Here is an 18,482-nt window from a genome sequence, read left to right on the forward strand (position 1 = left end):
CCATAGGAAACCATGTTAAATGGACTGTAGTGTGTTTCTGCAAAACTGAAAACGCACTAAAAAATGTTCCTTTAGGCCTGTGAACCAGGCCTAAAGGAACATCTCCTCGGTGGGAACCTGACCAGAGTTTTAACAATTTCCTTCTCTATCCAAAACAAAAAAAGTTGTTGCTTTAGATACTTTCATGTATTATTGGTTTTGGTGGTTTTAAGACCAAATGTAACGTTGGCAACTGTATATCTTTATTTTCACAGTCACTGGACAGAAGTTCAGGTTCGCGGTACCTCTCTCCCCCGCGCTCTGCACTGCTGGGACCGTAGCCTTCAAGAAAACAACAAGAACAGCAAGACTCCTTTAAAGGGTTGCCCCTACCACTTAATGGACAGCTGCCCCTGGCCACAATGTAACCCCACCTGCCCCTCCATCCGGGACCACTACACGGGTCAAGAATTGAGTGTGGTCCAGTTCCTCATGCACCTCGGTTTTGATGTTCAGAAAATGGCCAGTCAGCAAGGCATGGAGCCAGGCAAGCTGCTGGGAGTGCTGAGCAGCTAGTGGCAGGGGGCAAAAAGGCCATTATTCAGGGGGAGGAGGGGAGTTATATTTACGGGAGGAGTTCTTTTAACTCAAACTGTGAAGGAGTAACTTAAAGGGCTGGTAAACCTACATCACAAAACAAAATGACCAATATCTCAAATGTACACATAGGTGAACTCTCACAAACTGATGGGTTTTTTTACACAACATAAATGTGTATTTGGGGTTTATCTGTCCTTTAAAGGAAAGTAGGGGGTTACAGGGGTGACAATATCTGATCTTCGTAGAAAAAACTGATTGTGATACAGAGATTGAAGATTATGTGGAAGTTAAGTATTGGAGCAAAGGCTTACGTTCTTGTAAAAAAAAAAAAAAATCGGCATGGGGCCATATCAAAAAAGATTGGCCTGACAAAATGGGGGCCAGTTGCATTGTCAGAGGATGGGAACCAAATGGACAAGGGTTTTCTGTGAAGGACAATGAATTCAAAAGCTGGTCAGTACCCTGGCCTTTTTTGAGCTCCTCTAGGAACACTCCCTTATCAACTATGTGTATGACCTCCTTAGGCCGTGAGGCCCAGTTGGCATAGAATATTTGGATATTTTTTTAACTCGTAACTCCAGCCAATATAAGGTATTAGTATGAAATTTAAGTTTATTTCAAATTTTTATTTCGGTCTGTAACTCCATTTCCTGTTCCTGAGATGCCCATTGAGGAAAGAAGTGCAGCTGTTCATAGGACAAAAAGGACAGGCAGCAGTCAAAAACATTGTGAGATGTTCTTAACTTGCACTATTAAAAATGTTTTTTTGTTGTCCCTACTGGAGACATTTTAATCCCTTTCTGTCCTGACAAGTAAGGGGAAATATCCCAAACAGGGACGCAGACAGCAAGATAGTCCCTGATTAACCAGCCCCTTCTCTCTCCCCCCCCCCCCCATGCCCCATTTTGTCTGGATTTGGGTTTTAAAGGATGGATTTTTAAAAGAAAACTCAGCCGCTACCTTCCCTGCCCCATAATCCTCATCAATTACAGTTGTACAATTTATATACCTGGGTCATCCAAAAAACATATTTTCACTGTTCTTATCCTTTCCTAGTGCACATTTTCTCTATGGATGTGGAATGGCCATGGGGGCTAATGATGGTCCTGTTTTTTTTTTTGGCCTATGTGCCAGTTGGACTGCTGTTGTTCCTCATGGCCGTTCCCCATCCTTATATTCATGTAATAGAGAAATGTGTACAGAAGGAGGAGAAGCTGTACCTCGCAGTCAAAATATGATTCCAGGTATAAAGCATTATTGCAATTTTGGATGCTGCCAGAGGTGGCTGCTGCTGTTTTTTTTTTTTTTAAAAGGGCACCAGTTGGGTTACATTCACACTAGCCTCCTGCATTTTAATTGTTTAAATGCAGAGAAATTGATCTGTTATGTATGAAAATTTTTTTTTTGCTAAACTGAACGAGTTACATTACAAACCTTTTGTATGCATTTATAAATGTCCTATAAATGCCTATATTCCCATGTATGTCATTGCCAGTGGGAATGAGGCCAGAAAAAAATAAAAATAAATTTGCAGCCTACACCAACCAATCAAATTTCTGGCTGCATTCATACCTCCAGAGTTTTGAATCGCAGGCAGATTTGCCGCTATTCTGCCCACGATTTCAAAGCGGGGAGATGTGAATGACAAATCACAGAACGCACACTTGAGATGCCATTCATTTGAATGGCACCTAAAATCGCGGTGTGGTTCTCACGCGGTTGTCGCACGATAAATTGCGCTGCAATCCCCATCGCGTGAAGCATGTCGCCCCAAAAAAAGTTCAGGAGCTACTTTTGGGTGACATGCTTCACATGATGCGGGTTGCCATGCTATATAGCGCCTGACAATCGCGGCAGAACTGCACTGTGATTTTAGCTGCCATTCAAATAAATGGCATCTCAAATGTGCGTTCTGTGATTTGTCATTCACACCTCGCCGCTTTGAAATTGCACGCAGAATCGCGGCAAATCTGCCTGCGATTCAAAACACAGAGGTGTGAATGCAGCCTTAGTCTTCCATTAAATTGATATAGCCATATTAATGAAAAGTGCTACCCAATTGGTTGCGTGGGACCACACTGGCTTTTTATTTATGAGCCACAGCGCACAGGACCCGTTCCCACCAGGTGTGTTGGGAAGCACCGTTCCAAAGCGAGACAAAGGTAAAAAGCCTTGTTCGTCATCAGACCAATTCACACCGGGGTGCTGCAGTGTGTACTGAAAGAATATGGCATATAGTGCTTTTTTATTTTTTTATTTATTTTTTTTATTTTCCCAGCGCCGTGTGGTGTGATGCAATCTGTTCAGTGGCCAATACAATGTAGGCTAGGTTCACATTTTGTGTGATCCAGCAACACATGCAAAATGTTGTATGTTCCCGCAGTGTGCAAAAAAAGTGCATCCCTTTTGCAGGTGCATGGTGGTGCTATTATATATATGTTGAACGGCGCTCCGACGCACCTTGCTAAGATGCATGCAAAATCGCATGCCAAATGGCATGGTAACAAAGTACCATGTGTTTTGGTGCAGCCCAATCCTCAAAAAAAAAAAAAAAAAAAAAAAAAAGTAATGAGGTTTGTTGGCGCAATTTGTATGTGGTAGGCCGCCTATTAAAATTAATGGGCTGCCCTACGCAACGCATGGTAATGTGCGAAAACTCATGTGTGCACATGAACCTAGCCTTATTGAAATGTCAAGTGAGACATTTTAATAAAGGTCTAAAAAAAAAAACGGAATTGGCGCATTAGCACTATTCCTTCCAGTGCACACCAGCGGCTGTGATCAGATTTGGCTGCTGGTGTAAATGAGTCCTATAGCAACCAGCTGGATTCCCTTTGTCTTTCTCTGGCGCTTCTTAGGAAATGAAAGGAAGCATCAGATTGGCTGGACGGCACACGTACCGTACACGCACTGCACGCATGCAGTTGGTTTTGTACATGAGCCCTTAATGCCCTCTGCCTTAGTAAATAAAGGCGTGTGATGAGCAGGAATTTCCCTTCTGAATAGTGACTTTTTAGTCTGCAAAAACTATAGAGGATACATTTTTAGGTACTTTTTTTTGTAAAATATATTTTTTATAAAACTAAGCAAACAAACCTCGTTTGTGGGGGAGCCGTGTTATTTATTGGAGTTTGTAAATCCTATTTATGAATGAGGGCAGGAGAGCTGCCCCGTGTACAGTTGTAAATAGAACCTGCATGTCCTGTATCATGGAAACTATTCCCTCATTAAATAAAAAAAAAGGAGAACTTTCTATACTGTGTGTCTGTGTCTACTTTTTTATTTATTTATTTTTAATCTATGATGGAAAAGGACCTGGGGGTCCTCATAGATGATAGGCTCAGCAATGGCATGCAATGCCAAGCTGCTGCTAACAAAGCAAACAGAATATTGGCATGCATTAAAAGGGGGATCAACTCCAGAGATAAAACGATAATTCTCCCGCTCTACAAGACTCTGGTCCGGCCGCACCTGGAGTATGCTGTCCAGTTCTGGGCACCAGTCCTCAGGAAGGATGTACTGGAAATGGAGCGAGTACAAAGAAGGGCAACAAAGCTAATAAAGGGTCTGGAGGATCTTAGTTATGAGGAAAGGTTGCGAGCACTGAACTTATTCTCTTTGGAGAAGAGACGCTTGAGAGGGGATATGATTTCAATTTACAAATACTGTACTGGTGACCCCACAATAGGGATAAAACTTTTTCGCAGAAGAGAGTTTAATAAGACTCGTGGCCACTCATTACAATTAGAAGAAAAGAGGTTTAACCTTAAACTACGTAGAGGGTTCTTTACTGTAAGAGCGGCAAGGATGTGGAATTCCCTTCCACAGGCGATGGTCTCAGCGGGGAGCATTGATAGCTTTATGAAACTATTAGATAAGCACCTGAATAACCGCAACATACAGGGATATGTAATGTAATACTGACACATAATCACACACATAGGATGGACTTGATGGACTTGTGTCTTTTTTCAACCTCACCTACTATGTAACTACTAATTACAAATTAATAAAGTCCAAATCTGGTGGAGAGGGGATTATGGTGTGGGGTCCTCTTTTTGGGGGTTGGGCTTGGCCCCTTAGTTCTAGTGAAGGGAACTCTTAAGCCCCATTCACACTTGTGCGAAATGAAAGTGGCGCGACTTTGACGCGACTTGAAGCAATGCCTGTGTCATTTTGAGGTCTACGGACCTCATGTCGCATCAAAGTCAGACCAAAGTAGTGCAGGGACTACTTTGAAGTCGCACAGATATGAACGGTACTCTTCGGAAATCATGGGGTGCGACTTTTCAGTCCCAAGTCGCACAAGTGTGAATGGTGCCTTAACTGGAAGGATTTGCCCCCTAATGACCAGAGCACTTTTTGCCATAAGGCGCTGCGTCGCTTTAACTGATAATTGCGCGGTCGTGCAACATTGTACCAAAACGTTGTCCTTTTTTTTCCCCCACAAATAGAGCTTTCTTTTGGTGGTATTTGATCACCTCTGCATTTTTTTTTTTTTTAATTTTGCGCTATAAACAAAAAAGGCGACAATTTTGAAAAAAAAAAACACTTTTTTTTTTTTTTTTTTTTTACTTTTTTGCTATAATAAATATCCCCCCCGAAAGTGTAAAAAAAAATTCTTCATCAGTTTAGGCCAATATGTATTCTACATATTTTTGGTAAAAAAAATTGCAATAAGCGTATATTGATTGGTTTGCACAAAAGTTAGAGCGTCTACAAAATAGGGGATAGATTTATGGCATTATTATTATTTATTTTTTACTAGTAATGGCGGCGATCTGCGATCTTTAGCAGGACTGCGACCATTGCGGCGGACAGATCTGACCCTGGAGGCTGGACGACAAGTGGTTAAAGTAAAGTAGTAAACCGCTGAAAAAGAAAACCTGCAAGACCATAGCATAATGTACGAGTATGCATCGCATACTAGCACATTATGAAATACCTTAAAACGAAGCCCCCGCAGCGGCGCCCAGTCACCGCTGAGGGGGCTGACATGTTCCCCCTGCGTTTCTTCAGAGCCGATGGGGGCTCCGGCGCTGTGAGTGTCCTCCGTTCCAGCAAGGAGCTCTGAAGTTCTGGCACAATATGCCGGACCTCCAGCGCGCATGCGCCGCTAACTTCAGCGGCTGCATGCAGGGTGAATATTTCATTTTACCTACAGGTAAGCCTTATTATAGGCTTACCTGTATGTAACAATCACCAAGCGGGCAGTACAACCGATTTAAAGCGTCAGCATATCAAGACATTCTGGACAATTTCATGCTCCCAACTTTGTGGGAACAGTTTGGGGATGGCCCCTTCCTGTTCCAACATGACTGCCCACCAGTGCACAAAGCAAGGTCCAGAAAGACATGGAGCGAGTTTGGGGTGGATGAGCTTGACTGACCTCCACCCGATAGAACACCTTTGGGTTGAATTAGAGTGGAGACTGCGAGCCAGGCCTTCTCATCCAACATCAGCGCCTGACCTCACAAATGTGCTTCTGGAAGAATGGTCAAACATTCCCATAGACACACTCCTAAACCTTGTGGACAGCCTTCCCAGAAGAGTTGAAGCTGTTATAGCTGCAAAGGGTGGGCCAACTCAATATTGAACCCTACAGACTAAGACTGGGATGCTATTAAAGGTCATGTGTGTGTAAAGGCAGGCGTCCCAAAACTTTTGGTAGTATAGTGTATATGTAAATGCGCTGCTCAAATTGATGGTGCTATATAAGTACCTGAAATGAATAAATATTTGACAATGGAATGTACACTCAGGAGTCGGGAGACGACCACATCTTATGGGCATGCACACAACAGGAGTGTTGCTCAGAAATGTATGGATGCTCTGTAAATAAATAAAAAATAAAAAGTTTAAGAAATATTGATTACATTTAAAGCTAAATTACAGGCACAAACAATTTTGGTCAAAAGAAAATAAATCCACTTTGTGTGTACCAAGTGTCTTTGGAAATTTGGAAACCCAGATATTGCCTTGTAAAAGTAGCAGTGACATCATCACTGTGCTGTACATGGCCTGTACAGAGAGCACAGCTGTAGAAGGGGCCCAGCAGGCTCCACCCACTACAGACTGCCTGCAGAAAACTACAGAAGGGGGCGGAGACAAGACCGGTCACCCTGCACAAGGAGGGAGAGCAGCAGGGAGCGGTCTTTATCACAGATACAAAGTTTCACATACTGCCCTGATCTGGAAGAAATACACATAGCACTCCAAGATTCATAGAGGAATACACATGATAAATGGATTTAGATGATATTTGATTGGCCTGGAGTTCAGCTTTAAATCCACAATTGCTCTGTTTGAATAAAGCCAGCTCTGCTTTGCTAAACATTTATTTAGACTCGCCTTTACCGCAAATGGGATGTGCTGTTTTAATGGGATCTGATTTTTTTTAATTTTTTTTTATTATCAAATAAATATTTTCTAGAAATATGTATATCTAAAAGGATGCAGGCCTGCCAGAGCCACATTAGCAAAGGGCAAGGGGGTGCCTGACCTTTTGGCTGAAATTAACTTTATAGTCCCTAAAAGTATGCAAATTAACCCCTTCAGCCCCAGAAGGTTTTACCCCCCCCCCCATTTAATGACCAGGCCATTTTTTGCGATACGGTACTGCATTACTTTGATTGACAATTGTGCAGTCGTGCGACACTACATAAAAAAGCTTTCTTTTTGGTGGTATTTAATCACATCTGCGGATCTTATTTTTTGCGCTATCAACAAAAAAAGACCAACAATTTTTGAAAAAAAAAAAAATTTTTTTTACTTTCTGCTTTAAAACCAGAAAAAAAAAATCTAATTTTTCATCAATTTAGGTCAATATGTATTCTAAAAATAAAGTTAAAGGAATACTGCGCTGTGAACCTGCAACCTAGCAGTCAGCACAGCTTGTAGACAAAAAGCAAAAATTGTGAATAAATAAGTTCAGCGCTAAGGTTGCAAAAAGCAAATTTGCATAAATAAATGATATAAATGTGACTTAAACATAAATACATCGAATAAACAGAGATTCATACATGGTGAAATGTGAATCAAAGAAAAAGTGGAATTTCTGAAAAAAATACGTGTATGGTGACTATACCATAAATCAGATGAGAGATAGAAATTAGGGTGTTAATATTGAACAGAAACACATCAAATAAACAGGGATTAACACATAGTGAATGTGAGTCCAAACTCAGAAAAAATGAGAGTAATCTCTGAAAAATGTGCTAGTATAATAATGTACAATAAACAAAGTCCAAATAACGAAAATGGTGAATTTTATAAAGTCCAAAAAAAATCCAATTAGATGTGCAGTCCCGTTAAAAAAGAAACATAAGAAAAAAATGCTGGTATAGTAAAAAATGTGCTAGTATGGTGACTATACCATAAATAAGGTGAGAGACAGAAATTGGGGTGTTAATATTGAACAGAAACACATCAAATAAACAAGGATTAACACATAATGAATGTGAGTCCAGACTCAGAAAAAATTAGAATAATTTCTGAAAAATGTGCTAGTATAATAATGTGCTAGTATAATAACTGCACAATAAACAAAGTTAAAAAAATGAAAATGGTGAATTATAAAGTCCAAAGAAATCCAATTAGATGTTCAGTCCCGTTAGACATATGGGGGATTCCAATCACAAGTATGAGCTGTGAAGGAAAAAACAGAAGTACCACCACCATAATCAGGGGGAGGCTTACCAGATCTTATTGACTTGGCGGGGCTTACACCATCCAAGTCTGCAGAGCTTATTAGGTTGAACACATCTGTTGGAAACAACTGGTCCTAGATCTGTATCACTCAATCGACCTTGGACTGTCACTGAATAGTGACTTGAAGGCTCCAATCATCATGAGGAGGGTGGAAGGTAAATGCCAGGAGGGATATATCATGCAATGAAAAGATGGGCTAACATAGCGTGATACCATGTAAAAAAAGGCAATTTATTAAAAATAGAATAAAACACTCACATTTGGAAGAGTAGAAAAAAGCATGTATATAACAAAGAGCGATGCAAACAGGAGGTCCACCCGACGCGTTTCGACTCCACGGTCGTCATTGACCCCAGATGACGACCGTGGAGTCAAAACGCGCCGGGTGGACCTCCTGTTTGCATCGCTCTTTAGAAAAAAGCATATATATATATATAACAAAGAGCGATGCAAACAGGAGGTCCACCCGGCGCGTTTTGACTCCACGGTCGTCACCTGGGGTCAATGACGACCGTGGAGTCGAAACGCGTCGGGTGGACCTCCTGTTTGCATCGCTCTTTGTTATATATATATATATATGCTTTTTTCTACTCTTCCAAATGTGAGTGTTTTATTCTATTTTTAACAACTTGCCTTTTTTATATGGTATCACGCTATGTTAGCCCATCTTTTCATTGCATGATATATCCCTCCTGGCATTTACCTTCCACCCTCCTCACAAGGATTGGAGCCTCACAATGATTGTACATGCACAAAATCATGTACAGGTACGTGATTTTGCACAAGAGGTCCGCCTTGCCTCAGTATATCTGCGTGGGGCAGTCTTAAAGTGGTTAAAGACAAGATTAAAGAATCAGATCAATATACACCCACTGGCAACTTTATTAGGTACACCTTGCTAGTAGTGGGTTGGACCCCCTTTTGCCTTCATTCTTCGTGGCATAGATTCAACAAGGTGTTGGGAGACACACCTCAGAGATTTTGGTCCATAGTGATAAGATGGCATCACACAGTTGCTGCAGATTTGTCGGCTGCACATCCATGATGCCAATCTCCAGTTCCACCACATCCCAAAGGTGTTCTATTGGATTGAGATGAAATAAAAAAATATTGGATGAGATGTGGTGAGTGTGGAGGCCATTGGAGTGCAGGGACCTCATTGTCCAGTGGTGAGATGATTGGAGCTTTGTGACATGGTGCATTATCCTGCTGGAAGGAGCCATCAGAAGATGGAGACACTGTAGTCATAAAGGGATGGACATGGTCAGCAACAATATTCATATAGAACGTGGCGTTTATACGATGCTCAATTGGTACTAAGAGGTCCAAAGTGTGCCAAGAAAATATCCCCCCCACCATTACACCCCCACCACCAGCCTGAACCGGTGATACAAGGCAGGATGGATCCATGCTTTCATGTTTACACCATCTGAATGTCGAGGCTGAAATCGAGACTCGTCAGACCAGGCAACGTTTTTCCAATCTTCTATTGTCCAATTTTGGTGAGCCTTGCGAATTGTAGCCTCAGTTTCCTGTTCTTAGTTGACAGGAATGGCACCCGGTGTGGTCTTCTGCTGCTGTAGCCCATCTCCTTCAAGGTTTGATGTGTTGTGCGTTCAGAGATGGTATTCTGCATACCTTGGTTGTAACGAGTGGTTATTTGAGTTACTGTTGTCTTTCTATCATCTGGAACCAGTCTGCCCATTCTCCTCCGACCTCAACAAGGCATTTTCCTCCACACAACTGCCGCTCACTGGATATTTTCTCTTTTTCGGACCATTCACTGTAAACCCGAGAGATGGTTGTGTGTGAAAATCCCAGTAGATCAGCAGTTTTTGAAATACTCAGACCAGCCCGTCTGGCACCAACAACCATGTCACGTTCAAAGTCACTTAAATCCCCTTTCTTCCTCATTCTGATGCTCAGTTTGAACTGCAAGTCCTCTTCACCACGTCTAGATGCCTAAATGCATTGAGTTTTGAGTTGCTGCCATGTTTTGTTTTATTTATTTATATATATCTATATATAATGTTTGGGCGTACTAAGTTTTCTAGCAAAAAATGCAGATTTTTACATTTTTACTTGTAAACAAAAAGGGGTTGATTTACTAAAACTGGAGAGTGCAAAATTTGGTGCAGCTGTGCATAGAAACCAATCAGCTTCCAGGTTTTGTTGTCAAAGTTTAATTGAACAAGCTGAAGTTGGAAGTTGATTGGCTACCATGCACAGCTGCACCAGTTTTTGCACTCTTCAGTTTTAGTAAATCAACCACTTTTTGTTTACAAGTAAATCAACCCCAAGGTGTCATAAAAAGGTCTGGTCTTCAAGTGGTTAAGGCAGGGGTCACTGGCGGCCCTCCAGCTGTTGCGAAACTACAAGTCCCATCATGCCTCTGCCTGTGGGAGACATGCTTGTAACTGTCAGCCTTGCAATGCCTCATGGGACTTGTAGTTTCGCAGCAGCTGGAGGGCCGCCAGTTTGAGACCCCTGGGTTAAGGGCTTGTTCATACCAGGTGTGGTGTGGGAAGTCAGGAACACGTGCGAAATCTCTGCATTGCACAAAAGCGCGCTGCCTTCTGCAGAATCGCACAGGGTGCCGTTAATTCTTAATGTCAGCCCCATATATCTGGCAAATGCGTTCACGCCCACTAAAACGCTTTGTACCAGAGTACCACGCTGACACAATTTGAAAAATCCTGCCTGCGCCTTGTTTGCACGTTTCATAGGCTAAGACCCCGGTTCACACCAGTGCGACTTGTCATGCAATTTGACAGTTCCAAATTGCATGACAAGTCTCACGTCACAGCGATTATGAAAAAGGTCCCTGCGCTACTTTTTTTTTTTCCCGATTTCATTCCGAGTTGCATAGACTTCTGTTAAATGAAATCGCAAGCCGCAATAAAAAACGGCAGTGAAAATCGCACTAATCTACGGCTTTGAAGTTGTGCTGAAGTAGTTGCTATTTCGAACACCGCACCGGTGTGAACCAGGGCTTGGGGGAAGCCTCCTGAGAGTTAAGGAATGTGCAAAAATATCGTGCATGCTTAGACACAATTTATGGTACGAATGAGCAAATGTGAATGTAAATTAGTAAATGTGAAATCATGCGCTAAATCATATGCAATACATACCGACAAGATCTACTAAAAAAATAAATAAATATAAATTCATGTATCAGAGCTCCAACAACTATTAGGAAATGTATGCTCTACCCAAAATCAGATGGTCTGAGATCATTATCCAACTTGAGGTATGTGAGAGCTGTGACAGGTGGACTTTTTGGAATGTGCTTGTCTGTAAGGGGAACCATCTCAACCCCTCGAAGGGCCTGTTCTGAACTTCATCCAACACTATAAATACTGCCTCCTATTTATACTCAGACTATGCTCAGGGGATCTCTGCACAGTCATACTGTCATTCTGGAGGTGACCAGCCCAGCGAGAGGAACAGACTGGTAGAGGAGCCCAGAGACCAAGGTCCCCTTCAGTTCTTCACCCAACGATGGACCATTCTGGAGGGGCTTATCTAAATGTCCAGGCCGTGTGGTCCAAAGTCGGGATTGTCCGCATGCTTCAACTATTATTCGGATGTACCACCTTCAGCCTGGTTCTCCACCGAGCCGGGTTCAGCGCAGCCTATGGAACCTTCTGCGTCTTCGTATGGTGCTTCTGTTTTGCAATCACCACCCTCATCGTTATCTGCGACTTCACGAGGCTGCAGTCCTGCCTACGCAACCTCTCCTGGGGGAACTTCACCGCGGCCTTTGCCATGTTGGCTTCTCTCATGACCCTCACGGCCTGCGTCATCTACCCACTCTACTTCGTCACCCTAAACTGTTCATCGTCCGACTGCGGCACCAGGAACCACAGGCTGGCGGTCAGCATCTGCGCGGGGCTTTTGTTCCTGGTCTACGCCATAGAGGTGTATTTGACTCGTGCCAAGCCCGGCATGCACTGCAGCTACATGGCCACGGCGGCGGGGCTTCTGAAGGTGGTCCAGGCCTTCGTGGCGTGCGTGATCTTTGGAGCTCTGGCTACAGAAAGCCAGTACAAGAGGTATGTGGCCACTCAGTGGTGCGTGGCTGTGTACAGTTTTTGCTTTGCAGTGACTGTGGTGGTGATCGTTCTCAACATCACCGGACGGGCGGTGACGCTACGCTGCCCCTTTGAACGCATCGTGGTGATCTATACGGTGATTGCGATTCTGATGTACCTGAGTGCTTCTGTTATATGGCCGGTGTTCTGCTTCGATACAAAATACGGGTCGCCAACCAGACCGGCCAAATGTTACTGGGGGCGCTGCCCGTGGGACAGCCAACTTGTGGTCACCATCTTCACTCATATCAACCTGGCATTGTACATAGCGGATTTGGTGTACACACAGAGACTGAGATTTGTGGCTCAGCGCTAACATGTGTTTATTGCGTGTACAGAGGACTTGGGGACCACGGGAGGTACCGATTGAAAAAAAGAAAATAATAATTGTGCAATCATTCGTATTTATTAGACTTTGTGACGTGAGTTTATTACTTTTGTCTGCATTTATTCTGTTTTTAGGAATTGACTTGAGAATGTAATTGTATAAATAAAAATTATTTTTTCTATAATTATCTACCTCCTGGTTCCGAGTATAAATTGGGCCCAGAAGGGCTATTTTTAGCTGCCTGTTTCTAAAGCTAGCTTTCATTGAACTGTAAGTATAAAATGGAATTTCTAACCCAGACTTTTCTTTTAGCCCCCCGTTCATACTGGTGAGACTTGTCATGCGATTTGTTTCAATCTTGTTTTATTAAGGTTTTCAAATATAGAAAAAAAAAAAAAAAGAGCTTAAATTTACAATAGACAAAGAATTTCCGTTTATAAAAAAAAAAAATTTAAGATATGATGTCTACTTAGTGATTACCAAGGGTATACTTTACCGAAATACTATATATATATATATATAAAAATCAAATAAAATTTGCCTTAACACTTAGTAGGATCCAGAAATCCAATAAAAAATGGGTAATCTTATATTCCACACTTGCATTCGGGGATACATCTATGTGTGTATTATTCATATTGTGTTTTTTTTTTTTTTTTTTACCTGAACTTCAATATAAAAGAAAAATAAAGAAGAGGAGGGAGGAAATAGAATTAAAAGGAGGAATGGGGGTGGTAAAAAAAGGGGGGGGGGTATGGAAATAGGGAAAGGTCACTTGGAAAAAAGGGTAAAGATTTAGTAGGATCCAGAAATCCAATAAAAATGGGCTAGTCTTATATTCCACACTTGTGTTCAGGGATACATCTATGTGTGTATTATTCATATTGTTTTTCTTCTTATTTTTATTTGTTTTACCTAAACTTCAATGTAAAAGAAAAACTAAAGAAGAAAAACAATATGAATAATACATAGATAGATGTATCCCTGAATGCAAGTGTGGGATAGAAGACTACCCAATTTTTATTGGATTTCTGGATCCTACTAAATCTTCACCCTTATTTCCAAGCGACCTTTCCCTATTTCCATACCCCCCCCCCCCCCCCTTTTACCACCCCGCGCCCCATTTAATTCTCTTTCCTCCCTCCTCTTCTTTAGTTTTTCTTAAACTTCAATGTAAAAGAAAAAATAAAGAATAAAGAAGAGGAGGGAGGAAAGAGAATTAAAAGGGGGAATGGGGTGGTAAAGGGGGGGGGGGGGGGTATAGAAATAGGGAAAGGTCACTTGGAAAAAAGGGTAAAGATTTAGTAGGATCCAGAAATCCAATAAAAATTGTGTAGTCCTATATTCCACACTTGCGTTCAGGGATACATCTACGTGTGTATTATTCATATTGATTTTCTTCTTATTTTATTAGTTTTTTTTTTTTTTTTTTTACCTAAACCTCAATGTAAAGAAAAACTAAAAGAAGAAAACCAATATGAATAATACATATAATACATACATAGATGTATCCCTGAATGCAAGCGTGGAATATAAGACTACCCAATTTTTATTGGATTTCTGGATCCTACTAAATCTTTACCCTCATTTCCATAGGGAAAGGTCATTTGGAAATAAGGGTAAAGATTTAGTAGGATCCAGAAATCCAATAAAAACTGTGTAGTCTTATATTCCACACTTGCGTTCAGGGATACATCTATGTGTGTATTGTTCATATTGTATTTTTTTTAACCTAAACTTCTATGTAAAAGAAAAAAAAAATGAAGAAGAGGAGGGAGGAAAGAGAGAGAAAAAAAAGGGGGGGTGAAAAGGGGGGGGGAATAGGGAAAGGTCGCTTGGAAATAAGGGTAAAGAGATCTGGGGAGGGAAGTGGAGGGTAACATGGATGCAGAAAATAGCATAAACACTTCTTCATAGCTGAGAGAGAACAGTGACGGGGTCCAAATTCAGATGAACTTCGGAACTCTGACCAGGCAGTCCAAGTGTAACAAAACTGATCCTCTTTTTCCATTTCCGGTGGCAGCAGCCATTCAGGTCCAAATCACATGCCAAGTCGCTCCCTATTGTCGGCAATGGAACTGTTCAAAACGGTGCGACTCCAACTTTGTGGTGCTGCACCGATTTGAAAAAAAAAAAAGGTTCCTGCACTATTTTTTTGCGATTTCAGGTGCGACTTTCAGAGACATCTGTACATGAAGTCGCACAGATGTCAGGCAAGTCGCACCTGAAGTCGCACTGACCTGCAGATTTGAAATTCATGTGACGTTGCAGGATTTCAAAGTCAGATTCAGTGTGAACAGGGGCTTAGTTTTGGATAGTAAGGGCTCATGCACACAGGACATTTTTTGCTGCTGCTTTTAGGGGCGTCTGGCATTTTTTTCTATTTTATTGCCTCTGAACTCTCCTCCATGTTAGCCTATGTGTCCATGCACACATAAACTTTGAGAGGAGTTTGGAGGCAAAAGTGTTTAGGGGCAGTAAAAAAATAAAATGACTGCCTGTGCGTCCAGGGGCAGAGGCTGCTGGCTGTAAAAACGCGAAACGCCCCAAAACGCAGCTAAACACCGTAACAAGCTTTTAACTGCATTTGGCATATTTAGGCATCTTTACATTGTACATAGGGAGTGTTTTTACTGTAAAGATGCAAAAAAAGGTACATAAACGCTATTCAAAAATGGGGCTAAAAGCGTGTTTTGAACGCTGCTTTTTCCTGGCAGCAGCGCTGGTGTTTTTTAAATGTCCTGTGTGCATGAGGCCTAAATGTTAAAACCCCTGTCAGTATTTTTTACTATCTATGTCCCATAGAGCATATGTCCTTTCAATTCCTGTCCCGTAGACTTAAAGGGGGGTTCCGGCCGGGAAAAAAAAATTAAAAGTCAGCAGCTACAAACACTGTAGCTGCTGACTTTTAGTAAGCACACTTACCTGTCCTGGGTGCCCGCGATGTCGGCCGCCCGAGGCCGACCCGTCCCTCGGCTCTCGGGTCCCGGCACCGCCATTCGAACTAAGGGAAACAGGCAGTGGAGCCTTGCGGCTTTACTACCCGTTTCCTACTGCGCATGCGCGAGTCACGCAGCACTTTGTGAATGGGACGCGATGTGTTGTGGGACACACACAGTTCCCATAACACACCGCGCCCCATTCCCCAGAAGACAACGCGGGGAGGAGAAGACTGAACATCACCGCGGCATAGGAAGAGGCAGATTAGGAAGACTGCCTAGCAACAGCCATTTCAGGTAAGTTAAATTTTTTTTTTTTCCTCCCATTTTTTAGGAATCTTTTTTTGCATTTTTTTTTTTTTTTTTTAGGGTGGACCTCCACTTTAACAGGAAACAATAGGAGATCAGTAAAAGTAAGAGGAATTACAATTGTCACCAGATAAGTTGTGCCCATTAGCACTTCTTGTTCTGTTGAAGTCTCTAAAACTGGCCATACACACATCGGTGGTCTATTTACTTTTCATTAAAGGCAAAACTTTTTTTTCCCTTTTAGGTAGAGTAAGGGAGGGTTATAACCCCTGTCAGTTAGTTTTTTTGTTGCCATCTGTGTTCCATAGGGGAGATCTTCCTTCACTTCCTGTCCCATAGCCAAAACAAGAAGTGAGAGGAGGAAATCCCTGAAAATGAAGGGAATTCCTTGGGACCCCCCCCCCCCCCCCCCCCCCCCCCCCGTCACCACAACTAGTGTCCCCATTGGAAGATTTCCCCTCTATTACTTTTCTTTGGACAACCCAAAATTTGCCATTTTCTTTTACTTTCATCTTCAATGATAATGGTAAACATGACAAATAGTGAGGGTGAATCTCCTTAACGGGGGGGCACAGACAGCAATAAAACTCTAATAGGTACTCCAATCCCTCTGCTCTCTGCCCAAATCTAAAATAATATACTTTAAAAAAAAAATGCTGGACGAATGTCACAAGCGTTCACCCAGTCAGCACAGATTCTCACCGTGATTTGCCCAATACGTTTATTTCCTATGATCGTCAGCATCATCTAGTGGCCAAAATGTGGTATTTTTCTCATCAGGAAAATACCTCATTATGGTCTGTAGATGGAGCGAACGATCATAGGAAATATATGTGTTTTAAAGCGTTACTAAACCCTCGTGTTTTGTTTTTTTAAAATAACAAACATGTCATACTTACCTCCACTGTGCAGTTGGTTTTGCACAGAGTGGCCCCGATCCTCCTCTTCTGGGGTCCCTCAGCGGTGCTAGTAGCACCTTTCTGCATTGAGTGCCCCGTCGGAGAAGTACTCTCCTGTGGGACACCCGTGCGGGCGCTCTCCCCAGTCCCACTTCTGCGTCTATTGACACAGAAAGCAGGACTCGGCCCCGCCCCCGGCGACCGCATCATTGGATTTGATTGACAGCAGCGGGAGCCAATGGCTGTGCTGCTATCAATCTATCTAATCGGGACCCAGACACCAGCTAGAGCTGGTGTGCTCGACCCCCGGAGAGAAGAAAACTGGGTTCAGGTAAGTAAAAACGGAGGGCACTGGGGGGCTGCAGCACTATAGAAGGTTTTTCACCTTAATGCATACAATGCATTAAGGTGAAAGACCACAAGGGTTTACAACCCCGTTAATGGTGAGAATTTGTAAAAGCTGGGTGACTGCTTGTGACAATTGTTAATTATTATTGCCACTGACCACCAATGAAAGGGTGGAGTGTTATTCATTATTGCCACGGACACCCAATAACCAGAGGGGTAATTGTTACTGCCACAGACCACCAATGAAAGGGGGATGGGGGTTCATCGTTACTGCCACTAACGACTAATGAGGGTGGGGTGTTAATTGTTATTGCACATGACCACCAATAAAGGGGTGGGGTATTACTTATTATTGACACTGAACACCAATGAAGGGGTTGGGTTGGGTGTTAACTAATATTGCCCATGACCACCAATGAAGGGGTGTGGTATTAATTATTATTGCAACTTACCACCGAAGAAGGGGTGGGGTATTAATTATTATTGCCAATGAAGGGGTTGGGTGGGGTGTTAATATTGCCCATGACCACCAATGAAGGGGTGTGGTATTATTATTTTCTATGACCACCAATGAAGGGGTGGGGTATTAATTATTATTGTCCCTGGCCACCAATAAAGGGGTGGGGTGGGGTGGGGTATTGATTATTATTGCCATTGACCACCAATGAAAGGGTGGGGTATTAATTATTATTGCCACTTACCACCAATGAAGTGGTTGGGTGGGGTTTTAACTATTATTGCCATTGATCACCAATAAAAACAGAGGTAATGGCTACTGCCGCTGACCACCAATGAAAGTGGGTAGGGGGGAGTTAATTGGTACTGTCACTAACCACTATTGAAGGTGGGGTGGGGGGGTTAAATATTACTACCACTCACCACCAATGGGGCTTTAATATTACTGCCACTGACCTCTACCTGGTGCCTGACATCTGGCGTTGTGGGGGTTACCAGCTTTGGGCTTCCAGGTTCAGTGGCTCTAAAGATGATCTGACAGCGACACGCCCCCTCCTGTCCTCTCCTCCAATGAGAAAAGTGTAACTGATTACACTGCATCTGACATGATCTGTGAATGTGGAAGCGTCTGATCAGTCACAGGATTCTCTCTCCCATTCACAACACGTGTTACAGACAGTGAAATCAATGAAAAAACTTTTCTCATTGGAGGAGAGGGCGGTAGTGGGTGTGTCCTTGTCAGATCATCTTTAGTGCAGCTGAGCCTGGAGACCTGAAGCTGTTAACCTCTAAAGCAATGGAAGTTCAGCAGCAGGAAGAG

The 18,482-nt window shown here is 42.5% G+C and overlaps 2 protein-coding genes across 2 annotated transcripts in view; both read left to right on the forward strand.

The window, feature by feature from the left end:
• NOTUM (notum, palmitoleoyl-protein carboxylesterase) overlaps positions 1-2,458 on the forward strand; it is a gene marked incomplete in the record, with an annotated part of 77,675 nt that extends 75,217 nt beyond the window's left edge. Inside the window, 1 exon segment of the mRNA XM_073606712.1 lies at positions 255-2,458. Coding sequence (XP_073462813.1) covers positions 255-555 — 301 coding nt within the window.
• Positions 2,459-11,695: 9,237 nt separating this feature from the next.
• MYADML2 (myeloid associated differentiation marker like 2) lies at positions 11,696-12,819 on the forward strand. Its single transcript, XM_073607933.1, has one exon. The coding sequence runs from the start codon at positions 11,791-11,793 to the stop codon at positions 12,697-12,699; it is 909 nt and encodes a 302-aa protein (XP_073464034.1). The 5' UTR covers positions 11,696-11,790; the 3' UTR covers positions 12,700-12,819.
• The last annotated feature ends 5,663 nt before the right edge of the window (positions 12,820-18,482 follow it).

Source organism: Aquarana catesbeiana, linkage group LG12 (genome assembly GCF_042186555.1).
Source record: "Aquarana catesbeiana isolate 2022-GZ linkage group LG12, ASM4218655v1, whole genome shotgun sequence".
NCBI lineage: Eukaryota > Metazoa > Chordata > Amphibia > Anura > Ranidae > Aquarana > Aquarana catesbeiana.

What these genes read in the sequence shown, in the direction of transcription:
- MYADML2 (XM_073607933.1), top strand. Translation starts at nt 11,791, where the DNA reads ATGGACCATTCTGGAGGGGCTTATCTAAATGTCCAGGCCGTGTGGTCC.